The 26,464-nt window shown below is 52.7% G+C and overlaps 1 protein-coding gene across 1 annotated transcript in view; it reads left to right on the top strand.

Annotated features, from left to right (window-relative positions):
- The window catches only part of LOC140348240 (latent-transforming growth factor beta-binding protein 1-like), a 66,095-nt gene that overhangs the window by 37,623 nt on the left and 2,008 nt on the right, over positions 1-26,464 (top strand). Inside the window, 15 exon segments of the mRNA XM_072434297.1 lie at positions 710-835; positions 2,949-3,068; positions 3,156-3,278; positions 3,350-3,487; positions 7,450-7,611; positions 7,614-7,787; positions 12,051-12,188; positions 14,532-14,693; positions 16,234-16,323; positions 16,866-16,994; positions 18,057-18,191; positions 19,836-20,030; positions 20,193-20,342; positions 24,804-24,953; positions 25,197-26,464. The exon segment at positions 25,197-26,464 is cut by the window's right edge and continues 2,008 nt beyond it. Coding sequence (XP_072290398.1) covers positions 710-835; positions 2,949-3,068; positions 3,156-3,278; positions 3,350-3,487; positions 7,450-7,611; positions 7,614-7,787; positions 12,051-12,188; positions 14,532-14,693; positions 16,234-16,323; positions 16,866-16,994; positions 18,057-18,191; positions 19,836-20,030; positions 20,193-20,342; positions 24,804-24,953; positions 25,197-25,450 — 2,246 coding nt within the window. The 3' untranslated portion in view covers positions 25,451-26,464.

The following is a 26,464-nucleotide window of genomic DNA, read 5'->3' as shown; positions in this document are numbered from 1 at the left end:
TCTCTTCTGGTCTCTGCTGGTCTCTGCTGGTCTCTACTGGTCTCAGCTGGTCTCTTCTGGTCTCAGCTGGTCTCTGCTGGTCTCTGCTGGTCTCTGCTGGTCTCTGCTGGTCTCAGCTGGTCTCTTCTGGTCTCTGCTGGTCTCTGCTGGTCTCTGCTGGTCTCTGCTGGTCTCTTCTGGTCTCTGCTGGTCTCTGCTGGTCTCAGCTGGTCTCAGCTGGTCTCTTCTTGTCTCAGCTGGTCTCTGCTGGTCTCAGCTGGTCTCTGCTGGTCTCTGCAGGTCTCTGCTGGTCTCTGCTGGTCTCTTCTTGTCTCAGCTGGTCTTTGCCGGTCTCTTCTGGTCTCTGCTGGTCTCAGCTGGTCTCAGCTGGTCTCTTCTGGTCTCTGCTGGTCTCAGCTGGTCTCAGCTGGTCTCTTCTGGTCTCTGCTGGTCTCAGCTGGTCTCTTCTTGTCTCAGCTGGTCTCTGCTGGTCTCTGCCGGTCTCTGCTGGTCTCTGCTGGTCTCTGCTGGTGTCTGCTGGTCTCAGCTGGTCTCTTCTGGTCTCAGCTGGTCTCTGCTGGTCTCTGCTGGTCTCTGCTGGTCTCTGCTGGTCTCTGCTGGTCTCGGAGCTCAGAAAGCTCATGTTTCTCTTTTTCATTAATCATTAAGAAAAACATGGATTAAACCATGAGTAAATTTGGATTAAACCAGGTCTAAACGTGTGTTTCAGACGTGGACGAGTGCCTTCAGAGCCCCTTCCTGTGCTCCGGGGGGCGCTGTACAAACACTGAGGGCAGTTTCTGGTGCCAGTGTCCCAGAGGCTTCACCGTGGACGAGGACGAGAGCCGCTGCGTTGGTAAAAACTCCAAATCTGACGAGTCGTGACAGAACAAACCTGTGACAAAAAAATACTACATTCTTAAAACAGTTAAATTTAGCATCAGAAAGTTAGAAAATCAAAGGATGATTCAGTCTGAATAACTGTGTCTCACGCTCTCGTGGCTTTAATGTTCACTATGATGTTCACCTGAACAGCGCCCTCTGTAGGATCCGTGTGGAACAGACATATGGGAACGACAGGGCGGTCACTGCCACATGGGAACGACAGGGCGGTCACTGCCACATGGGAACGACAGGGCGGTCACTGCCACATGGGAACGACAGGGCGGTCACTGCCACATGGGAACGACAGGGCGGTCACTGCCACATGGGAACGACAGGGCGGTCACTGCCACATGGGAACGACAGGGCGGTCACTGCCACATGGGAACGACAGGGCGGTCACTGCCACAGTGCGGTTTGTTCTCTGAGCTTCCATTGGCTGCTGTGGTTAAAGCTGCATTTAGTGCTTTTTCAGTCTCAGAACGTCCAGGATTCATGGTTTTAATCCGGCTAAATATGGATTATGTGTGTTTTGTTCTTGCTCAGTGAACATACATCACCCAGTGACATTGACCAAAAGTCACAGAAATGTTCACACCTTTAAAAATCGTGCCTCTACATTCTGGCTATCTCCTTTTTCTAAAATAAAAATGTGCGCGTCAGCGCCCCCAAATGTACCAAAAATGCATTGAGAGATCGGAAATGACCCAAAAAAAATCTGATCGTAGAATCATGAAATTTGGCGCAGAGGTAGATGGTGACAAGAGAAGTAAAAAATATTATTACTGCAACGCCGTCCGCCCAACCAAATGTCGGCCATATTGGTTCAAAAATAGCTAAGCATGACTCGGGAGTTTTTCCAAACATCGTACTTTTACAAACTCCTCCCAGGGCGTGGCCATATTAACCTGAAATTTTAATAGGGCCTGAAATTTGGTGAGACTCATCTTCAGGGGTAAAAGTTATACACATTTTTATTCAAAGAGTCATGCTCTCTGAAATAAAATCACTTTTTGAACGGTAAAACAAAGGGTGGAAGATGTGACAGCGTCACAGATTCAGCAGTAGATGTAATAAAAGGACAATTGGGGCCCCCTCCTCGCGTGGCGTGGCAAGGGCCGATCATTGCCGCTTGCGGCTATATTTATTATTATTATTGATATGTACATACTGTTACATTGGTTGACGCCGATGCACCTGTCCAAACAGGTAAAGGTAAAATATAAAACTAATACATTTGACTCTGGTGTGGGAGGAGCTACTTGAAGGCCTGATCTTTATGTCTCTGTGGGAGGAGCATGTCTCTGTGGGAGGAGCATGTCTATGGGAGGAGCATGTCTCTGTGGGAGGAGCATGTCTCAGTGGGAGGAGCATGTCTCTGTGAGAGGAGCATGTCTATGGGAGGAGCATGTCTCTGTGGGAGGAGCATGTCTCAGTGGGAGGAGCATGTCTCTGTGGGAGGAGCATGTCTCTGTGGGAGGAGCATGTCTCTGTGGGAGGAGCATGTCTCAGTGGGAGGAGCATGTCTCTGTGGGAGGAGCATGTCTCTGTGGGAGGAGCATGTCTCTGTGGGAGGAGCATGTCTCTGTGGGAGGAGTATGTCTCTATGGGAGGAGCATGTCTCTGTGGGAGGAGCATGTCTCTGTGGGAGGAGCATGTCTCTGTGGGAGGAGCATGTCTCAGTGGGAGGAGCATGTCTCAGTGGGAGGAGCATGTCTCTGTGGGAGGAGCATGTCTCTGTGGGAGGAGCATGTCTCTGTGGGAGGAGCATGTCTCTATGGGAGGAGCATGTCTCTATGGGAGGAGCATGTCTCTGTGGGAGGAGCATGTCTCTGTGGGAGGAGCATGTCTCTATGGGAGGAGCATGTCTCTATGGGAGGAGCATGTCTCTAGAACACGACTGAATCAAGTCTAAATTAGTATTAAATCATTAAACCAAACAAGTAAAAGTGTGAACGTGTCTTTAAGTCGATCCTGTGCTGATGGATGCGATGACCTTTGACCTTTTGGTGTGTAATCTGCACCAGAGAAATAAAAAGTCCTGTAAAATGATGCGGTGCTGATGTTTGTCCCGGTCCTTTTGTCAGACACAGACGAGTGTCTGAACAGAACCGTGTGTCCGTCCGGGATCTGCTCCAACGCTCCGGGAGGCTTCAGCTGTGGCCCCTGTCCTCCGGGATACGAGGGCCGGGGAGGAGCCTGTGAAGGTCAGGACTTTCGGGAACCTCCTGAATGAACGTCCGATTTGGTCATATGTTTGTGGTGGTGAAATGTGTGCGTTGTCTTCTCCGCAGACCTGGATGAGTGTGCAGACCCCAGCGTGTGCACCAGGGGCCACTGTGTAAACACCGAGGGCTCCTTCAGCTGCGACTGCGGCCCCGGGTTCAGAGAGTCTCCGTCCGGGCGTCAGTGCGATGGTACGACACGGCGGATGAGCTGCGCGTGAACTCTCTGAACGCTCTGCTGTTTTGTCGTGTTGTTGTTTCAGACGTAGACGAGTGCGTGTCGGAGCCGGGCCCCTGCGGTCCCGTGGGAGACTGTGTGAACAACGTGGGCTCCTACTCCTGCATCTGCCCCGGCGGCTTCAGAGAGGCCCTGGACCAGAACAACGCCACCAGCTGCACCGGTGAGACCTGGAGTGAGCGCACCGGCTGGGCCTAAACGCTGCGTCCCAGCGCATGTCGCCTCCACATGAACGTTGAAGTCACCACCCACTTTAGTTATGACCAGCGCATGTCGCCTCCACATGAACGTTGAAGTCACCACCCACTTTAGTTATGACCAGCGCATGTCGCCTCCACATGAACGTTGAAGTCACCACCCACTTTAGTTATGACCAGCGCATGTCGCTTCCACATGAACGTTGAAGCCACCACCCACTTTAGTTATGACCAGCGCATGTCGCTTCCACATGAACGTTGAAGTCACCACCCACTTTAGTTATGACCAGCGCATGTCGCTTCCACATGAACGTTGAAGTCACCACCTACTTTAGTTATGACCAGCGCATGTCGCTTCCACATGAACGTTGAAGCCACCACCCACTTTAGTTATGACCAGCGCATGTCGCTTCCACATGAACGTTGAAGTCACCACCCACTTTAGTTATGACCAGCGCATGTCGCTTCCACATGAACGTTGAAGCCACCACCCACTTTAGTTATGACCAGCGCATGTCGCTTCCACATGAACGTTGAAGCCACCACCCACTTTAGTTATGACCAGCGCATGTCGCTTCCACATGAACGTTGAAGCCACCACCCACTTTAGTTATGACCAGCGCATGTCGCTTCCACATGAACGTTGAAGTCACCACCCACTTTAGTTATGACCAGCGCATGTCGCTTCCACATGAACGTTGAAGTCACCACCCACTTTAGTTATGACCAGCGCATGTCGCTTCCACATGAACGTTGAAGTCACCACCCACTTTAGTTATGACCAGCGCATGTCGCCTCCACATGAACGTTGAAGTCACCACCCACTTTAGTTATGACCAGCGCATGTCGCTTCCACATGAACGTTGAAGTCACCACCCACTTTAGTTATGACCAGCGCATGTCGCTTCCACATGAACGTTGAAGCCACCACCCACTTTAGTTATGACCAGCGCATGTCGCTTCCACATGAACGTTGAAGTCATCACCCACTTTAGTTATGACCAGCGCATGTCGCTTCCACATGAACGTTGAAGCCACCACCCACTTTAGTTATGACCAGCGCATGTCGCTTCCACATGAACGTTGAAGTCACCACCCACTTTAGTTATGACCAGCGCATGTCGCTTCCACATGAACGTTGAAGTCACCACCCACTTTAGTTATGACCAGCGCATGTCGCTTCCACATGAACGTTGAAGTCACCACCCACTTTAGTTATGACCAGCGCATGTCGCTGCCACATGAACGTTGAAGCCACCACCCACTTTAGTTATGACCAGCGCATGTCGCTTCCACATGAACGTTGAAGCCACCACCCACTTTAGTTATGACCAGCGCATGTCGCTTCCACATGAACGTTGAAGTCACCACCCACTTTAGTTATGACCAGCGCATGTCGCCTCCACATGAACGTTGAAGTCACCACCCACTTTAGTTATGACCAGCGCATGTCGCCTCCACATGAACGTTGAAGCCACCACCCACTTTAGTTATGACCAGCGCATGTCACTTCCACATAAACGTTGAAGTCACCACCTACTTTAGTTATGACCAGCGCATGTCGCTTCCACATGAACGTTGAAGCCACCACCCACTTTAGTTATGACCAGCGCATGTCGCTTCCACATGAACGTTGAAGTCACCACCCACTTTAGTTATGACCAGCGCATGTCGCTTCCACATGAACGTTGAAGCCACCACCCACTTTAGTTATGACCAGCGCATGTCGCTTCCACATGAACGTTGAAGTCACCACCTACTTTAGTTATGACCAGCGCATGTCGCTTCCACATGAACGTTGAAGCCACCACCCACTTTAGTTATGACCAGCGCATGTCGCTTCCACATGAACGTTGAAGTCACCACCCACTTTAGTTATGACCAGCGCATGTCGCTTCCACATGAACGTTGAAGCCACCACCCACTTTAGTTATGACCAGCGCATGTCGCTTCCACATGAACGTTGAAGTCACCACCCACTTTAGTTATGACCAGCGCATGTCGCTTCCACATGAACGTTGAAGCCACCACCCACTTTAGTTATGACCAGCGCATGTCGCTTCCACATGAACGTTGAAGTCACCACCCACTTTAGTTATGACCAGCGCATGTCGCTTCCACATGAACGTTGAAGCCACCACCCACTTTAGTTATGACCAGCGCATGTCGCTTCCACATGAACGTTGAAGTCACCACCCACTTTAGTTATGACCAGCGCATGTCGCTTCCACATGAACGTTGAAGCCACCACCCACTTTAGTTATGACCAGCGCATGTCGCTTCCACATGAACGTTGAAGCCACCACCCACTTTAGTTATGACCAGCGCATGTCGCTTCCACATGAACGTTGAAGCCACCACCCACTTTAGTTATGACCAGCGCATGTCGCTTCCACATGAACGTTGAAGTCACCACCCACTTTAGTTATGACCAGCGCATGTCGCTTCCACATGAACGTTGAAGTCACCACCCACTTTAGTTATGACCAGCGCATGTCGCTTCCACATGAACGTTGAAGTCACCACCCACTTTAGTTATGACCAGCGCATGTCGCCTCCACATGAACGTTGAAGTCACCACCCACTTTAGTTATGACCAGCGCATGTCGCTTCCACATGAACGTTGAAGTCACCACCCACTTTAGTTATGACCAGCGCATGTCGCTTCCACATGAACGTTGAAGCCACCACCCACTTTAGTTATGACCAGCGCATGTCGCTTCCACATGAACGTTGAAGTCATCACCCACTTTAGTTATGACCAGCGCATGTCGCTTCCACATGAACGTTGAAGCCACCACCCACTTTAGTTATGACCAGCGCATGTCGCTTCCACATGAACGTTGAAGTCACCACCCACTTTAGTTATGACCAGCGCATGTCGCTTCCACATGAACGTTGAAGTCACCACCCACTTTAGTTATGACCAGCGCATGTCGCTTCCACATGAACGTTGAAGTCACCACCCACTTTAGTTATGACCAGCGCATGTCGCTGCCACATGAACGTTGAAGCCACCACCCACTTTAGTTATGACCAGCGCATGTCGCTTCCACATGAACGTTGAAGCCACCACCCACTTTAGTTATGACCAGCGCATGTCGCTTCCACATGAACGTTGAAGTCACCACCCACTTTAGTTATGACCAGCGCATGTCGCCTCCACATGAACGTTGAAGTCACCACCCACTTTAGTTATGACCAGCGCATGTCGCCTCCACATGAACGTTGAAGCCACCACCCACTTTAGTTATGACCAGCGCATGTCACTTCCACATAAACGTTGAAGTCACCACCTACTTTAGTTATGACCAGCGCATGTCGCTTCCACATGAACGTTGAAGCCACCACCCACTTTAGTTATGACCAGCGCATGTCGCTTCCACATGAACGTTGAAGTCACCACCCACTTTAGTTATGACCAGCGCATGTCGCTTCCACATGAACGTTGAAGCCACCACCCACTTTAGTTATGACCAGCGCATGTCGCTTCCACATGAACGTTGAAGTCACCACCTACTTTAGTTATGACCAGCGCATGTCGCTTCCACATGAACGTTGAAGCCACCACCCACTTTAGTTATGACCAGCGCATGTCGCTTCCACATGAACGTTGAAGTCACCACCCACTTTAGTTATGACCAGCGCATGTCGCTTCCACATGAACGTTGAAGTCACCACCCACTTTAGTTATGACCAGCGCATGTCGCTTCCACATGAACGTTGAAGCCACCACCCACTTTAGTTATGACCAGCGCATGTCGCTTCCACATGAACGTTGAAGCCACCACCCACTTTAGTTATGACCAGCGCATGTCGCTTCCACATGAACGTTGAAGCCACCACCCACTTTAGTTATGACCAGCGCATGTCGCTGCCACATGAACGTTGAAGCCACCACCCACTTTATCTTCACATTCTCCCTCAGACATCGACGAGTGCTCTGAGGACTCGGACTTGTGTTCTCCTCACGGCGAGTGTCTGAACTCTGGCGGCTCCTTCATGTGTGTGTGTGAGAGCGGCTTCACCTCCAGCACACACTCGCCCTCGTGTGAAGGTGAGAACAGGCACAGCTTTTGTAGCTATTGTTTCCCGCCTCATTTGACCTCTCTCTCTCTCTCTCTCTCTCTCTCTCAGACATAGATGAGTGCGGCCTGAATGACACGCTGTGCGGCCCTCATGGCTTCTGTGAGAACAGACTGGGCTCCTTCAGGTGTTTGTGTGACCAGGGCTTTCAGGAGGGGCCCCAGGGCCAGAGCTGCATCGGTAAGAAACACGTGACGAAGAACTACAGAGAAAACACATGAAGAACTACAGAGAAAACACATGAAGAACTACAGAGAAAACACATGAAGAACTACAGAGAAAACAGAATACATCCACCACAATAAGCACCACAAAGAGAAACACACAGAGAATGACAATGAATTTGATAAAGTCCTCTCCCTCCGATCCTCAGAAACACTCCGTTCTGAATCTCATCAGGAACTGACCTTTTCTCCATCTGTGACTCTGAGAATCTTCCTCAGTTTTTAACTCCATAAATCATATCATAAGGCGCTGGTACAGCTGGCAGCCCGGTGTAAACGCTCTCTCTTCTTTCTCACACTTATTGTGCTTTATCTCCTATATTTTGTAAATATAGTTAGTATATTTTTTCTATTTTACTGTACGATAGGGACACGCGCTGGAATAGTTTTTTAATTCAACTGTTTTTGACTTTTTTCGGCTGGATTTGAGCGTTTTTCGTTGCGTTCGTTGTGTTGTTGTGACGTGAGCTAGCTCCGAGCGAGCCCACCAGCCCCCCCCCGCGCCCTCCGGCCGCGCTAAAGTACGGCGTGTCGTCGGTACACGTTTATATACACGTTTATATGAAAGAGGAACTTCACGAACGATCGGGACACGCACTGGAATCGCTTTAAATTAACTTGTTTTGACTTTATTCGGCTGGATTGAGTGTTTTCGTCGTGTCGTTGCGATGTGTCTTGGCTCTGAGTCCCCCGGCTCCGGCCCCGCCCCCCGGCTCCGGCCCCGCCCCCCGGCTCCGGCCCCGCCCCCCGGCCGGCGCCGTACCGCGTTTACACAAAGGAAGAACTCATGAAACTGCGGAGAACAGTCGTCTTACCCGGAGATCGTCACGTTATCCCGGCGGACATCCTAAGGAAAACGCAACGAGGCAGACGGGCTGGACGTAAACTCCGAGAGAAGAGAGGGACAAACAGGAAGTCGGTTCCCGCCGTAGTCATGGGTAACGTGAGGTCCCTTCAAAATAAAATGACGGAAATAGCGAGCCTCATGCGGTCCCAGAGGATTTATAGGGACAGCAGCGTCTTGATTTTCACAGAGACCTGGTTAACAGCAGAAATGCCAGACTCTATTGTAGGTTTGGACAATTTTCATCTGCTGCGGGCGGACAGAACGAGAGAATGCGGGAAGAAAAGAGGTGGAGGTCTGGCGGTGTATGTGAACACGAGCTGGTCCAAACCCGAACACTGCACAGTGAGGGAGCAGCTATGTAACAAGGATATTGAACTATTGGCTATTGGCATGAGGCCATATTATCTGCCCCGGGAGTTCTCACATGTGATTTTGATCGCAGTCTATGTGGCCCCGTCTGCCAATGCTGAAGATGCTTGTGAAGCAGTGCTCTCCTGCACTTGTAGGCTTCAAACACAGCATCCACAGGCTCTCTTCCTCATCTCTGGTGACTTTAACCACGCTTCTCCCTCTTCTGTTCTACCAACATACACCAGTATCTTACCTGCCCCACCAGAGAGAATAGAACATTGGACTTGTTTTTTGCCAACACCAAGGAGGCTTATTCTTCTTCCCCCCTCCCTCCCCTGGGCAGCTCGGACCACAACCTTGTACATCTGAGGCCTGTGTATGAACCCATCGTGCGCAGGCAGCCTGTGGTGTCCCGTGAGGTGAGGATGTGGTCTGCTGAGAGCGAGGAGGCTCTGAGGGATTGCTTCAGCACCACTGTCTGGACTGAGCTTTATGACCCACATGGGGAGGACATCAACACCATCACAGAGTGCATCACGGACTACATCAACTTCTGTTTTGAGAACATTGTTCCCTCCCGGACGGTGCGGTGTTTTCCAAACAACAAGCCATGGATTAACCGTGAACTGAAGGCTCTGCTGAAGGAGAAGAAGAGAGCCTTCAGGTCAGGGAACAAGGAGGAGCTGAGGACTGTGCAGAAGGAGCTGAGGAGGAAGATCAGGCAGGCTGAGGCCGGCTACAAGAGGAGGATGGAGGAGCAGCTGCAGCAAAAGAACATTCAGGGAGTGTGGAGGAGCCTGAAAACCATCTCGGGCTTCAAAATCCCCCCTGCCCAGACAGAGGGGGATCTACAGTGGGTGAATGATTTAAATGCTCACTTCTTGAGGTTTGATCGGTCACCCGCCCCTCCCCCTGCACAACTGCATGCTCCCTCTTCCACAGCTGGACAATGCCCTGCATCTGTTCCTCTTCGCTTATCTGCCCCGGACCATCAGCTCCCCACTTCGCCTGGACTCACCCATCCCCCCAGCACACGGTCCCCCTGCCAACCACTGGCTGTCACAGCAGCACAGGTGAGGAGTGAGCTGAAGAGGATTAAAGTGAGGAAGGCAGCAGGACCTGATGGCATCAGCCCCAGGCTCCTTAAGTCCTGCGCAGATGAACTGTGTGGAGTTATAGAGCATGTCTTCAACATGAGCCTGAAGCTGAGGGTGGTACCACAGGTCTGGAAGACCTCCTGTCTGGTACCTGTGCCTAAGACACCGCGCCCCAAAGACCTCAACAGCTTCAGGCCGGTGGCTCTCACGTCCCACCTGATGAAGACACTGGAGCGGCTAGTCCTGGACCACCTCCGCTCCACCGTGAGCTCAGCCATGGACCCGCTGCAGTTTGCATATCGGCCTGGCATCGGAGTGGAGGACGCCGTCATCTCCCTGCTGCACCGCTCTCTCTCTCACCTGGAAAAGCCTGGCAGCTCTGTGAGGATTCTGTTCTTCGATCTTTCCAGCGCCTTCAACACCATCCAGCCGCTGCTCCTGAGGGACAAGCTGGAGACGGCTGGTGTGGAGTATGACCTGGCAGAGTGGATCCTGGACTACCTCACAGACCGACCCCAGTTTGTGAGAGCCCGGAACTGTGTGTCTGACACTCGGACCTGCAGTGTGGGGGCGCCCCAGGGCACTGTCCTCGCGCCCTTTCTCTTCACCCTTTACACTGCAGACTTCAGACATGACACGGACAGCTGTGTCCTGCAGAAGTTCTCTGACGACTCTGCCATCATCGGACTCATCACGGACGACGATGACGCGGAGTACAGAGGACTGGAGCAGGACTTTGTGGACTGGTGTCAGCGGAACCACCTCCTCATCAACGCGGGGAAGACCAAGGAGATGGTGGTGGATTTCCGCAGACACCACCCCACTGCCCCCTCACCAGTGAACATCCAGGGACGGGACATTGAGAGAGTGACTCATACAAGTACCTGGGTGTTCATCTGAACCACAAACTGGACTGGACTCATAACACAGACGCACTGTACAGGAAGAGCCAGAGTTGGCTCTACCTCCTGAGGAGACTCAGGTCTTTTGGAGTGACAGGGCCACTCCTGAAGACCTTCTACGACTCTGTGGTGGCATCAGCTCCTGTACAGTGTGGCCTGCTGGAGCAGCAGCATCACAGAGAGGGAGAGGAAGAGGCTGGACAGAGTCATCAAGAAGTCCAGCTCCGTCCTAGGCTGTGCTCTGGACTCGGTGCAGGAGGTGGGGGACAGGAGGGTCCTGGCTAGATTCACATCTATGCTGGACCATGAGTGTCACCCCCTGCAGGACACTCTCTGCGCTCTGGAGAGCAGCTTCAGTGAGAGGCTGATCCACCCTCGCTGTGTGAAGGAAAGGTTCCGTAGGTCTTTCCTTCCTGCTGCTGTCAGACTTTATAACAAAAACTGTTAGTACTGAACACTCGCAATACTGACCTAACCTAATACTGATGTGCAATTCTGTCATATGTGCAATTGCTGTTGGAATTCATGTGCAATTACTGTGCAATTACTGTGAAATTCATATGCAGTCCATGTGCTGTCGTGACACATATTCATGTGCAATTACTGTCGTGATCACATGCAATGGTATTTATGTATTTATTTATTTGTCTATGGGAGTTTTTATTTATTTATAGGAGATCTTCTACTGAAAGTGTTTTTCAGACTTCCTATAAGTGATCTGTTCTTCTGTATCTACCTCTGTATCTACCTGCGTTGCACCAATGAAATTTCCCCATGTGGGACAATAAAGGAATATCTTATCTTATAATGCAGAATGTCTGTCCTTTAACACTGCCCCGGTCTCATGTTCTTCTGATTATGACTTATGGTGTGACAGAACCTGTGGTAAATATTGATCTTCTTCATTTTACATCTGTCCAGTTGCAGTTTGTAAAGAAAATGTAAAAAAATAAAAGTTGAAAATAGCCGAAAGTAGAGTTGAGTTCTACAACAGAATCAGAATCATGTTCTCTCTGTTTCAGATGTGAACGAGTGCGAGCTGCTGAGCTCCGTGTGCGGAGAAGCTCAGTGTGTGAACGTGGACGGCTCCTTCATCTGCGTCTGTCCTGCAGGACACGAGTACAACGTGATGGTGGCCAAGTGTCAGCCGCTCCCCACAGGTAACGTGACACTCCAGTGTTACGCTAGTGTCAGCCGCTCCCCACAGGTAACGTGACACTCCAGTGTTACGCTAGTGTCGGCCGCTCCCCACAGGTAACGTGACACTCCAGTGTTACGCTAGTGTCGGCCGCTCCCCACAGGTAACGTGACACTCCAGTGTTACGCTAGTGTCGGCCGCTCCCCACAGGTAACGTGACACTCCAGTGTTACGCTAGTGTCGGCCGCTCCCCACAGGTAACGTGACACTCCAGTGTTACGCTAGTGTCGGCCGCTCCCCACAGGTAACGTGACACTCCAGTGTTACGCTAGTGTCGGCCGCTCCCCACAGGTAACGTGACACTCCAGTGTTACGCTAGTGTCGGCCGCTCCCCACAGGTAACGTGACACTCCAGTGTTACGCTAGTGTCGGCCGCTCCCCACAGGTGACGTGACACTCCAGTGTTACGCTAGTGTCGGCCGCTCCCCACAGGTGACGTGACACTCCAGTGTTACGCTAGTGTCGGCCGCTCCCCACAGGTGACGTGACACTCCAGTGTTACGCTAGTGTCGGCCGCTCCCCACAGGTGACGTGACACTCCAGTGTTACGCTAGTGTCGGCCGCTCCCCACAGGTGACGTGACACTCCAGTGTTACGCTAGTGTCGGCCGCTCCCCACAGGTGACGTGACACTCCAGTGTTACGCTAGTGTCGGCCGCTCCCCACAGGTGACGTGACACTCCAGTGTTACGCTAGTGTCGGCCGCTCCCCACAGGTGACGTGACACTCCAGTGTTACGCTAGTGTCGGCCGCTCCCCACAGGTGACGTGACACTCCAGTGTTACGCTAGTGTCGGCCGCTCCCCACAGGTGACGTGACACTCCAGTCTTACGCTAGTGTCGGCCGCTCCCCACAGGTGACGTGACACTCCAGTGTTACGCTAGTGTCGGCCGCTCCCCACAGGTGACGTGACACTCCAGTGTTACGCTAGTGTCGGCCGCTCCCCACAGGTGACGTGACACTCCAGTGTTACGCTAGTGTCGGCCGCTCCCCACAGGTGACGTGACACTCCAGTGTTACACTAATGTCGGCCGCTTCCCACACGTAACGTGACACTCCAGTGTTACGCTAGTGTCGGCCGCTCCCCACAGGTGACGTGACACTCCAGTGTTACGCTAGTGTCGGCCGCTCCCCACAGGTGACGTGACACTCCAGTGTTACGCTAGTGTCGGCCGCTCCCCACAGGTGACGTGACACTCCAGTGTTACGCTAGTGTCGGCCGCTCCCCACAGGTGACGTGACACTCCAGTGTTACGCTAGTGTCGGCCGCTCCCCACAGGTGACGTGACACTCCAGTGTTACGCTAGTGTCGGCCGCTCCCCACAGGTGACGTGACACTCCAGTGTTACGCTAGTGTCGGCCGCTCCCCACAGGTGACGTGACACTCCAGTGTTACGCTAGTGTCGGCCGCTCCCCACAGGTGACGTGACACTCCAGTGTTACGCTAGTGTCGGCCGCTCCCCACAGGTGACGTGACACTCCAGTCTTACGCTAGTGTCGGCCGCTCCCCACAGGTGACGTGACACTCCAGTGTTACGCTAGTGTCGGCCGCTCCCCACAGGTGACGTGACACTCCAGTGTTACGCTAGTGTCAGCCGCTCCCCACAGGTGACGTGACACTCCAGTGTTACGCTAGTGTCGGCCGCTCCCCACAGGTGACGTGACACTCCAGTGTTACACTAATGTCGGCCGCTTCCCACACGTAACGTGACACTCCAGTGTTACGCTAGTGTCGGCCGCTCCCCACAGGTGACGTGACACTCCAGTGTTACGCTAGTGTCGGCCGCTCCCCACAGGTGACGTGACACTCCAGTGTTACGCTAGTGTCGGCCGCTCCCCACAGGTGACGTGACACTCCAGTGTTACGCTAGTGTCGGCCGCTCCCCACAGGTAACGTGACACTCCAGTGTTACGCTAGTGTCGGCCGCTCCCCACAGGTGACGTGACACTCCAGTGTTACGCTAGTGTCGGCCGCTCCCCACAGGTGACGTGACACTCCAGTGTTACGCTAGTGTCGGCCGCTCCCCACAGGTGACGTGACACTCCAGTGTTACACTAATGTCGGCCGCTTCCCACACGTAACGTGACACTCCAGTGTTACACTAGTGTCGGCCGCTCCCACATGTAACGTGACACTCCAGTGTTACACTAGTGTCGGCCGCTCCCCACAGGTAACGTGACACTCCTGTCACTCACCTGTCACTCACCTGTTACACGCCTGTCTCTCACCTGTCACTCACCTGTCACTCACCTGTCACTCACCTGTCACTCACCTGTCACTCACCTGTCTGTGTCTGTGGCTCCAGTGACGTCGGTGGAGCGTAAAGAGTGCTACTTCCGTCTGAACGATGAGAACCTGTGTGAGAGCGTGCTCACCTCGTCCGTCACACTTCAGGAGTGTTGTTGTACTGTGGGCGCCGGCTGGGGCGACAACTGTGAGGTGCACCCCTGTCCTGTCAACGGAACAGGTGAGGGAGGAGTAAACACTTCACACTGCAGCTCCGCCCACATTTATCACGGACACTTTGGGTCACACACAGATGACCTCATGACCTTTCTCTGCTTTCTGAGTCCATGTGCTGAAGGCGCGGTCGTGTCTTCTCTGGCTGAAGGCGCGGTCGTGTCTTCTCTGGTTGAAGGCGCGGTCGCGTCTTCTCTGGTTGAAGGCGCGGTTGCGTCTTCTCTGGCCGAAGGCGCGGTCGTGTCTTCTCTGGCCAAAGGCGCGGTCGTGTCTTCTCTGGTTGAAGGAGCGGTCGCGTCTTCTCTGGTTGAAGGCGCGGTCGCGTCTTCTCTGGTTGAAGGCGCGGTCGCGTCTTCTCTGGTTGAAGGCGCGGTCGCGTCTTCTCTGGCCGAAGGCGCGGTCGCGTCTTCTCTGGTTGAAGGCGCGGTCGTGTCTTCTCTGGTTGAAGGCGCGGTCGTGTCTTCTCTGGTTGAAGGCGCGGTCGTGTCTTCTCTGGTTGAAGGCGCGGTCGAGTCTTCTCTGGTTAAAGGCGCGGTCGTGTCTTCTCTGGCCGAAGACACGGTCGTGTCTTCTCTGGCCGAAGGCGCGTTCGTGTCTTCTCTGGCCGAAGGCGCGGTCGCGTCTTCTCTGGTTGAAGGCGCGGTCGCGTCTTCTCTGGCCGAAGGCGCGGTCGCGTCTTCTCTGGCCGAAGGCGCGGTCGTGTCTTCTCTGGTTGAAGGCGCGGTCGTGTCTTCTCTGGTTGAAGGCGCGGTCGTGTCTTCTCTGGTTGAAGGCGCGGTCGTGTCTTCTCTGGTAGAAGGCGCGGTCGTGTCTTCTCTGGTTGAAGGCGCGTTCGTGTCTTCTCTGGCCGAAGGCGCGTTCGTGTCTTCTCTGGCCGAAGGCGCGGTCGTGTCTTCTCTGGTTGAAGGCGCGGTCGTGTCTTCTCTGGTTGAAGGCGCGGTCGAGTCTTCTCTGGTTAAAGGCGCGGTCGTGTCTTCTCTGGCCGAAGACACGGTCGTGTCTTCTCTGGCCGAAGGCGCGTTCGTGTCTTCTCTGGTTGAAGGCGCGGTCGCGTCTTCTCTGGCCGAAGGCGCGGTCGCGTCTTCTCTGGCCGAAGGCGCGGTCGTGTCTTCTCTGGTTGAAGGCGCGGTCGTGTATTCTCTGGTTGAAGGCGCGGTCGTGTCTTCTCTGGTTGAAGGCGCGTTCGTGTCTTCTCTGGTTGAAGGCGCGTTCGTGTCTTCTCTGGTTGAAGGCGCGGTCGTGTCTTCTCTGGTTGAAGGCGCGGTCGCGTCTTCTCTGGCCGAAGGCGCGGTCGCGTCTTCTCTGGCCGAAGGCGCGGTCGTGTCTTCTCTGGTTGAAGGCGCGGTCGTGTATTCTCTGGTTGAAGGCGCGGTCGTGTCTTCTCTGGTTGAAGGCGCGTTCGTGTCTTCTCTGGTTGAAGGCGCGTTCGTGTCTTCTCTGGTTGAAGGCGCGGTCGTGTCTTCTCTGGTTGAAGGCGCGGTCGTGTATTCTCTGGTTGAAGGCGCGTTCGTGTCTTCTCTGGTTGAAGACGGTTTGTTTGTCTCCAGATCAGTTCGAGCAGATGTGTCCTTCAGGCAGAGGCTTCGTCTCTGCAGGAGACGCTCTGTACGGAGTCCAGACCAGAGCCATCTACAGAGGTAAGAGCTCACCTCCTCCTGCTCACCTCCTATTCACCTCCTGCTCCTGCTGCTCACCTCCTGCTCACCTCCTGCTGCTCACCTCCTCCTGCTCACCTCCTTTTCACCTCCTGCTCCTGCTTCTCACCTCCTGCTGCTGCTGCTCACCTCGTGCTGCTCACCTCCTCCTGCTCACCTCCTATTCAGCTCCTGCTGCTCACCTCCTCCTGCTCACCTCCTGCTGCTCACCTCCTCCTGCTCACCTCCTATTCAGCTCCTGCTGCTCACCTCCTCCTGGTCACCTCCTGCTGCTCACCTCCTGCTGCTCACCTCCTGCTCCTGCTCCTCACCTCCTTCTGCTCACCTCCTGCTCACCACCTCCTGCTCCTCACCTCCTGCCCTTCACCTCCTGCTCTTCACCTCCTGTTCCTCACCTCCTGCTCTTCACCTCCTGCCCTTCACCTCCTGCTCTTCACCTCCTGCCCTTCACCTCCTGCTCTTCACCTCCTGTTCCTCACCTGCTCTTCACCTCCTGCTCCTCACCTCCTGCTCCTCTGTTCCAGATGCAGACGAGTGTGTGCTGTTCGGACATGAAGTTTGTAAAGGAGGTTTCTGTCAGAACACTGAGGGAAGCTTTGAGTGTTACTGCAAGAGCGGTCAAGACTATGACCCGAGCCGGCTCGAGTGCAGAGGTCAGACCTGGTTTAGTCCTGGTTTAGTCCTGGTTTAGTCCTGGTTTAGACCTGGTTTAGTCCTGGTTTAGTCCTGGTTTAGACCTGGTTTAGACCTGGTTTAGTCCTGGTTTAGACCTGGTTTAGACCTGGTTTAGTCCTGGTTTAGTCCTGGTTTAGACCTGGTTTAGACCTGGTTTAGTCCTGGTTTAGACCTGGTTTAGACCTGGTTTAGTCCTGGTTTAGACCTGGTTTAGACCTGGTTTAGTCCTGGTTTAGACCTGGTTTAGACCTGGTTTAGTCCTGGTTTAGTCCTGGTTTAGACCTGGTTTAGTCCTGGTTTAGTCCTGGTCTAGTCCTGGTCTAGTCCTGGTTTAGTCCTGGTTTAGTCCTGCTTTAGTCCTTGTTTAGTCCTGGTTTAGTCCTGGTTTAGTCCTGGTTTAGTCCTGGTTTAGACCTGGTTTAGACCTGGTTTAGTCCTGGTTAGTCCTGGTTTAGACCTGGTTTAGACCTGGTTTAGTCCTGGTTTAGACCTGGTTTAGACCTGGTTTAGTCCTGGTTTAGACCTGGTTTAGACCTGGTTTAGTCCTGGTTTAGACCTGGTTTAGACCTGGTTTAGTCCTGGTTTAGTCCTGGTTTAGACCTGGTTTAGTCCTGGTTTAGTCCTGGTCTAGTCCTGGTCTAGTCCTGGTCTAGTCCTGGTTTAGTCCTGGTTTAGTCCTGCTTTAGTCCTTGTTTAGTCCTGGTTTAGTCCTGGTTTAGTCCTGGTTTAGACCTGGTTTAGACCTGGTTTAGTCCTGGTTTAGTCCTGGTTTAGACCTGGTTTAGACCTGGTTTAGTCCTGGTTTAGACCTGGTTTAGACCTGGTTTAGTCCTGGTTTAGACCTGGTTTAGACCTGGTTTAGTCCTGGTTTAGACCTGGTTAAGTCCTGGTTTAGTCCTAGTTTAGTCCTGGTTTAGACCTAGTTTAGTCCTGGTTTAGTCCTGGTTTAGACCTGGTTTAGTCCTGGTATAGTCCTGGTTTAGTCCTGCTTTAGTCCTGGTTTAGTCCTGGTTTAGTCCTGACTTGTGTCTGTGTCTCAGATATAAACGAGTGTGAGGACGAGTCTCTTTGTTCTGGAGGAACATGTTTAAACTCAGACGGATCCTTCACGTGTCTTTGTCCTGAGCCTCTCGTCCTGAACCACCACCGCTGTGTCCTCCAGCCAGGTACTGCAGGTACTGCAGATACTTCAGGTACTTCAGGTACTGCAGGTACTGCAGGTACTTCAGTTACTTCAGGTACTGCAGGTACTGCAGATACTTCAGGTACTTCAGGTACTGTAGGTACTACAGGTACTTCAGGTACTGCAGGTACTCCAGGTACTGCAGGTACTGCAGGTACTTCAGGTACTTCAGGTAATTCAGGTACTGCAGGTACTGCAGATACTTCAGGTACTGCAGGTACTGCAGGTACTTCAGGTACTTCAGGTAATTCAGGTACTGCAGATACTTCAGGTACTTCAGGTACTTCAGGTACTGCAGGTACTGCAGGTACTTCAGGTAATTCAGGTACTGCAGGTACTGCAGATACTTCAGGTACTTCAGGTACTGCAGGTACTGCAGGTACTTCAGGTACTTCAGGTACTGCAGGTACTGCAGGTACTGCAGGTACTGCAGATACTTCAGGTACTTCAGGTACTGCAGGTACTGCAGATACTTCAGGTACTTCAGGTACTGCAGGTACTGCAGGTACTGCAGGTACTGCAGGTACTTCAGTTACTTCAGGTACTGCAGGTACTGCAGATACTTCAGGTACTTCAGGTACTTCAGGTACTGTAGGTACTACAGGTACTTCAGGTACTGCAGGTACTCCAGGTACTGCAGGTACTGCAGGTACTTCAGGTACTGCAGGTACTTCAGGTACTTCAGGTACTTCAGGTACTGCAGGTACTTCAGGTACTGCAGGTACTTCTAGTACTGCAGGTACTTCCGGTACTGCAGGTACTTCAGGTACTGCAAAACACTACAGCCAGGTACTGCGGGTACTGCAGGTACTTCAGGTACTGCAAAACACTACAGCCAGGTACTTCAGGTACTGCAAAACACTTCAGCCAGGTACTTCAGGTACTTAAGGTACTGCAAAACACAACAGCCAGGTACTTCAGGGACTGCAGGTACTTCAGGTACTGCAAACACTACAGCCAGGTACTTCAGGTACTTCAGGTACTACAGATACTGCAGGTACTTCAAGTACTTCAGGTACTGCAGGTACTGCAGGTACTTCAGATACTGCAGGTACTGCAGGTACTGCAGGTACTTCAGGTACTGCTAACACTACAGCCAGGTACTTCAGGTACTGCAAAACACTTCAGCCAGGTACTTCAGGTACTGCAGGTACTTCAGGTACTGCAAACACTACAGCCAGGTACTTCAGGTACTTCAGGTACTGCATGTACTTCAGGTACTTCAGATACTGCAGGTACTGCAGGTACTGCAGGTACTTCAGGTACTTCAGGTACTGCAAAACACTTCAGCCAGTTACTTCAGGTACTGCAGGTACTTCAGGTACTGCAAAACACTTCAGCCAGTTACTTCAGGTACTGCAGGTACTTCAGGTACTGCAAAACACTTCAGCCAGGTACTTCAGGTACTGCAGGTACTTCAGGTACTGCAAACACTACAGCCAGGTACTTCAGGTAGTTCAGGTACTGCAGGTACTTCAGGTACTTCAGGTACTGCTAACACTACAGTCAGGTACTTCAGGTACTTCATATACTACAGCCACATACTTCAGGTACTTCATATACTACAGCCACATACTTCAGGTGCTTCATATACTACAGCCACATACTTCAGGTACTGCATACTTCCTGTGGTCAGAGGCGCAGTCGGAGGAGCAGTCGGACTTCCAGGGCGTGTGTTGGCAGGTGGTCACTCAGAGCTTGACCTGCACTCGGCCCTTGGGCCCCGAAAGGCCCTTGGGCCCCGAGAGGAAGACCACGTACACCGAGTGCTGCTGCTTGTACGGAGAGGGCTGGGGCCTGGACTGTGCCCTGTGTCCAGCCATTCAGTCAGGTCAGTTTCTGCTCCTCTCACCTCCTCTCTCCTCCTCTCTCCTCCTCTCTCTCATCTCTCCTCCTCTCACCTCCTCTCTCCTCCTCTCACCTCCTCACACTTCTCCTCTCTCCTCCTCTCACCTCCTCCTCTGCACCTCCTCACACTCCTTCTTCTCTCCAGAGGACTATGCACAGATGTGTAACCTGCCGTTAGGCGCTCGTCCCGGGGCAGACGGGCGCAGGTCGTATGGTCGTGACGCTCTGGTGGCGGCGCCGGTCCTGAAATATGAACTCCCAGAGGAGGCGTCGCTTTACTACGACTACGAGCAGCGTGAGTGACCAGCACCTCCTGGACATCAAGTCTGGACATCAGGTCAGGACATCAGGTCTGGACATCAGGTCAGAACATCAAGTCTGGACATCAGGTCAGGACATCAGGTCAGAACATCAAGTCTGGACATCAGGTCTGGACATCAGGTCTGGACATCAGGTCAGAACATCAAGTCTGGACATCAGGTCAGAACATCAAGTCTGGACATCAGGTCTGGACATCAGGTCAGAACATCAGGTCTGGACATCAGGTCAGGACATCAGGTCTGGACATCAGGTCAGAACATCAAGTCTGGACATCAGGTCAGGACATCAGGTCAGAACATCAAGTCTGGACATCAGGTCTGGACATCAGGTCTGGACATCAGGTCAGAACATCAAGTCTGGACATCAGGTCAGAACATCAAGTCTGGACATCAGGTCTGGACATCAGGTCAGAACATCAGGTCTGGACATCAGGTCAGGACATCAGGTCTGGACATCAGGTCAGAACATCAAGTCTGGACATCAGGTCAGGACATCAGGTCAGAACATCAAGTCTGGACATCAGGTCTGGACATCAGGTCTGGACATCAGGTCAGAACATCAAGTCTGGACATCAGGTCAGAACATCAAGTCTGGACATCAGGTCTGGACATCAGGTCAGAACATCAGGTCTGGACATCAGGTCTGGACATCAGGTCAGAACATCAGGTCTGGACATCAGGTCTGGACATCAAGTCAGAGTTTCCTCCAATGGGACGTCTAGATTTTTCGGTTAATCAATAATTATGATTATTTAAGATTGAAATGTGATTCAAACTGATCCTGGAGGCCATCAGGACCCTCAGGGCCATCAGGGCCCTCAGAGCCATCAGGGCCATCAGGACCCTCAGGGCCATTAGGACCCTCAGGGCCATCAGGGCCCTCAGAGCCATCAGGGCCATCAGGACCCTCAGCTCAGGGCCATCAGGGCCCTCAGAGCCATCAGGGCCATCAGGACCCTCAGGGCCATTAGGACCCTCAGGGCCATCAGGGCCCTCAGAGCCATCAGGGCCATCAGGACCCTCAGGGCCATTAGGACCCTCAGAGCCATCAGGACCCTCAGGGCCATCAGGACCCTCAGGGCCATCAGGACCCTCAGAGCCATCAGGACCCTCAGGGCCATCAGGACCCTCAGGGCCATCAGGACCCTCAGAGCCATCAGGACCCTCAGGGCCATCAGGACCCTCAGAGCCATCAGGACCCTCAGGGCCATCAGGACCCTCAGGGCCATCAGGGCCCTCAGAGCCATCAGGGCCATCAGGACCCTCAGAGCCATCAGGACCCTCAGGGCCATCAGGGCCCTCAGGGCCATCAGGGCCCTCAGGGCCATCAGGACCCTCAGAGCCATCAGGACCCTCAGGGCCCTCAGGGCCATCAGGACCCTCAGAGCCATCAGGGCCCTCAGGGCCATCAGGGCCATCAGGGCCCTCAGGGCCATCAGGACCCTCAGGGCCATCAGGGCCCTCAGAGCCATCAGGGCCATCAGGACCCTCAGGTTCATCAGGACCCTCAGAGCCATCAGGACCCTCAGGGCCATCAGGACCCTCAGAGCCATCAGGACCCTCAGGGCCATCAGGGCCCTCAGAGCCATCAGGGCCATCAGGACCCTCAGGGCCATCAGGGCCCTCAGGGCCATCAGGGCCATCAGGGCCCTCAGAGCCATCAGGGCCATCAGGGCCCTCAGGGCCATCAGGACCCTCAGAGCCATCAGGACCCTCAGGGCCCTCAGGGCCATCAGGACCCTCAGAGCCATCAGGGCCCTCAGGGCCATCAGGGCCCTCAGAGCCATCAGGGCCATCAGGACCCTCAGGGCCATCAGGACCCTCAGAGCCATCAGGACCCTCAGGGCCATCAGGACCCTCAGGGCCATCAGGACCCTCAGAGCCATCAGGACCCTCAGGGCCCTCAGGGCCATCAGGACCCTCAGAGCCATCAGGACCCTCAGGGCCCTCAGAGCCATCAGAACCCTCAGAGCCATGAGGACCCTCAGAGCCATCAGGACCCTCAGGGCCATCAGGGCCCTCAGAGCCATCAGGACCCTCAGGACCCTCAGGGCCCTCAGGGCCATCAGGGCCATCAGGGCCCTCAGGGCCATCAGGACCCTCAGAGCCATCAGGACCCTCAGGGCCCTCAGAGCCATCAGAACCCTCAGAGCCATGAGGACCCTCAGAGCCATCAGGACCCTCAGGGCCCTCAGGGCCATCAGGACCCTCAGAGCCATCAGGACCCTCAGGGCCATCAGGACCCTCAGGGCCATCAGGGCCATCAGGGCCCTCAGGGGCCCACATTTCAGCACAGTTTCCCTGTCATACCTGAGGCTGGTGTAAACACTGGTGAAGTTCACGCTCTGAAGCTTCAACACTTGAATCATTTAAACTCACACTAAAGTTAAACTTATTGATTTTCTTTCACAAACATAAATATTACAGATGTTGAATATTGATCTGGTCACATGTCTGTCTCTGGTCACATGTTTGTCTCTGGTCACATGTTTGTCTCTGGTCACATGTCTGTCTCTGGTCACATGTTTGTCTCTGGTCACATGTCTGTCTGGTCACATGTTTGTCTCTGGTCACATGTCTGTCTGGTCACATGTTTGTCTCTGGTCACATGTTTGTCTCTGGTCACATGTCTGTCTGGTCACATGTTTGTCTCTGGTCACATGTTTGTCTCTGGTCACATGTCTGTCTCTGGTCACATGTCTGTCTCTGGTCACATGTCTGTCTGGTCACATGTTTGTCTCTGGTCACATGTCTGTCTCTGGTCACATGTTTGTCTCTGGTCACATGTCTGTCTGGTCACATGTTTGTCTCTGGTCACATGTTTGTCTCTGGTCACATGTTTGTCTCTGGTCACATGTTTGTCACATGTTTGTCTCTGGTCACATGTTGTCTCTGGTCACATGTTTGTCACATGTTTGTCTCTGGTCACATGTTTGTCTCTGGTCACATGTTTGTCTGGTCACATGTTTGTCTCTGGTCACATGTTTGTCTCTGGTCACATGTCTGTCTGGTCACATGTTTGTCTCTGGTCACATGTTGTCTCTGGTCACATGTTTGTCACATGTTTGTCTCTGGTCACATGTTTGTCTCTGGTCACATGTTTGTCTGGTCACATGTTTGTCTCTGGTCACATGTTTGTCTCTGGTCACATGTCTGTCTCTGGTCACATGTTTGTCTCTGGTCACATGTCTGTCTGGTCACATGTTTGTCTCTGGTCACATGTCTGTCTGGTCACATGTTTGTCTCTGGTCACATGTTTGTCTCTGGTCACATGTCTGTCTGGTCACATGTTTGTCTCTGGTCACATGTTTGTCTCTGGTCACATGTCTGTCTCTGGTCACATGTCTGTCTCTGGTCACATGTCTGTCTGGTCACATGTTTGTCTCTGGTCACATGTCTGTCTCTGGTCACATGTTTGTCTCTGGTCACATGTCTGTCTGGTCACATGTTTGTCTCTGGTCACATGTTTGTCTCTGGTCACATGTTTGTCTCTGGTCACATGTTTGTCTCTGGTCACATGTTTGTCACATGTTTGTCTCTGGTCACATGTTGTCTCTGGTCACATGTTTGTCACATGTTTGTCTCTGGTCACATGTTTGTCTCTGGTCACATGTTTGTCTGGTCACATGTTTGTCTCTGGTCACATGTTTGTCTCTGGTCACATGTCTGTCTGGTCACATGTTTGTCTCTGGTCACATGTTTGTCTCTGGTCACATGTCTGTCTCTGGTCACATGTTTGTCTCTGGTCACATGTTTGTCACATGTTTGTCTCTGGTCACATGTTTGTCACATGTTTGTCTCTGGTCACATGTTTGTCACATGTTTGTTTCTGGTCACATGTTTGTCACATGTTTGTCTCTGGTCACATGTTTGTCACATGTTTGTCTCTGGTCACATGTTTGTCTCTGGTCACATGTTTGTCTCTGGTCACATGTTTGTCACATGTTTGTCTCTGGTCACATGTTTGTCACATGTTTGTCTCTGGTCACATGTTTGTCACATGTTTGTCTCTGGTCACATGTTTGTCACATGTTTGTCTCTGTACACATGTTTGTCACATGTTTGTCTCTGGTCACATGTTTGTCACATGTTTGTCTCTGGTCACATGTTTGTCACATGTTTGTCTCTGGTCACATGTTTGTCTCTGGTCACATGTTTGTCTCTGGTCACATGTTTGTCACATGTTTGTCTCTGGTCACATGTTTGTCTCTGGTCACATGTTTGTCACATGTTTGTCTCTGGTCACATGTTTGTCTCTGGTCACATGTTTGTCACATGTTTGTCTCTGGTCACATGTTTGTCTCTGGTCACATGTTTGTCACATGTTTGTCTCTGGTCACATGTTTGTCACATGTTTGTCTCTGGTCACATGTTTGTCACATGTTTGTCTCTGGTCACATGTTTGTCACATGTTTGTCTTTGGTCACATGTTTCAGCTTCGTCCGATGCGTTCGAGAGTTTTCAGTCGGACGAATGTGGCGTTTTAAACGGTTGTGAAAACGGTCGTTGTGTTCGAGTTCAGGAAGGATTCACCTGCGACTGTTTCCATGGATACAGCCTCGACACGAGCCGCATGGTCTGCACCGGTATGAGACCGGGACGTGGACCAGGACCAGGACCAGGACCAGGACGTGGACGTGGACGTGGACCAGGACCAGGACCAGGACCAGGACCAGGACCGGGACCAGGACCGGGACCGGGACCAGGACCGGGACAGTACTTAACTAAACGATGACTGGGAGAAGGCCGAACTGAAACAGGACTTCACAAGGACTAAACCTAGAATACACCGGTCTAAACCGGTCTAATGTCCTGTTTTTGTCCCTCAGACGTGGACGAGTGCTCGGAGTTGAACCGCCGCATGTCTCTGTGTAGAAACTCACTCTGTGTGAACACGGTCGGCTCGTACCGCTGCGACTGTCTGCCGGGCTTCAAACCGTCTGCCACGCCCAACTACTGCGTCCAGGAGGGGGCGCCGGCGGGACAGGGCCTGGACCGGGACCAGGACCGGGACCGGGGCAGACACGACTCGAGCCGGCCGAGGAGAGGCAAACACAGGCACAGAGCGGCCGGCGCGCACTGAGGGGAAGTACCAGCGCTCGGCCACACGAGGGCGCCAGACACTCGTCCTGCAGGGGGCGCCGCTGGACAGGACGCACGTTTGGGGTTCACACTTTGAGCGACTCTCGTTTCCGCTCACGATTCTGCACATAAACGTGAGACTAGTGGCCGAAGCGCGGTACTGCAGCGTTTGACTCATTCTTCTGTTTTCACCTCTTTTTAAAGTCAAAAAACAGGAAAAGATCCGTTAAAACCGTGAGACAAACGGCTAAAAACACTCTCATTCCTCCTAAACGTCCTTAAACGGTCAAAACGCAGATAAAACGCTCCAACGCGTCAGTGAAAGACTTTGACGTTTGTGGAGCCGAAACCGAACGGCAGGAAGCAAAGAGGAAGTCAAACCTTTTACCGCGCCTTCAAAATAAAAGCTTCGGTTCGCTACACGTTTATGTGCAAATCCTCGCTCGCTTTTGACCGTCGAATCTCGCGCCGTCGACCCCACGTTTCATAAGCTAAAGCGCTCTGACGTTTCAAACGGTGCTGATGTCGCTTCCTGTCAAAGTGTGAGCCTGTCACTTCCTGTCAAAGTGTGAGCCTGTCACTTCCTGTCAAAGTGTGAGCCTGTCACTTCCTGTCAAAGTGTGAGCCTGTCACTTCCTGTCAAAGTGTGAGCCTGTCACTTCCTGTCAAAGTGTGAGCCTGTCACTTCCTGTCAAAGTGTGAGCCTCCAAACACTTTTATTTTCACATATTTGGTCTTTGTATTTCTGCACTGTAAAAACTGTTTTATTTTGATGGAGATTAGATTTTAGCCTTTTGGACTAACCCCGGGCCTTTCGGGGGATACATTCTGTGGATATTTAAATGAGCCAAAGCAACGACGTCCACTTCCTGTCGGCCCGCGTCCCTCTGCCTTCAAAATAAAAGCCGCCTGAATGTGTGTCGCAGGATTAACACAAACACAGCGCTGTTTTTGGAGAATATCGCTGTCTCAAAAACAGAGCGTTTAAAGCTGCCGATTTTAAACCTTCAAATTT

Source organism: Eucyclogobius newberryi, unplaced genomic scaffold, assembly GCF_026437365.1.
Source record: "Eucyclogobius newberryi isolate DKJ021-1_F unplaced genomic scaffold, fEucNew1.0.hap1 SCAF_64, whole genome shotgun sequence".
NCBI lineage: Eukaryota > Metazoa > Chordata > Actinopteri > Gobiiformes > Gobiidae > Eucyclogobius > Eucyclogobius newberryi.
This window is presented reverse-complemented; position numbering and strand designations above follow the sequence as displayed.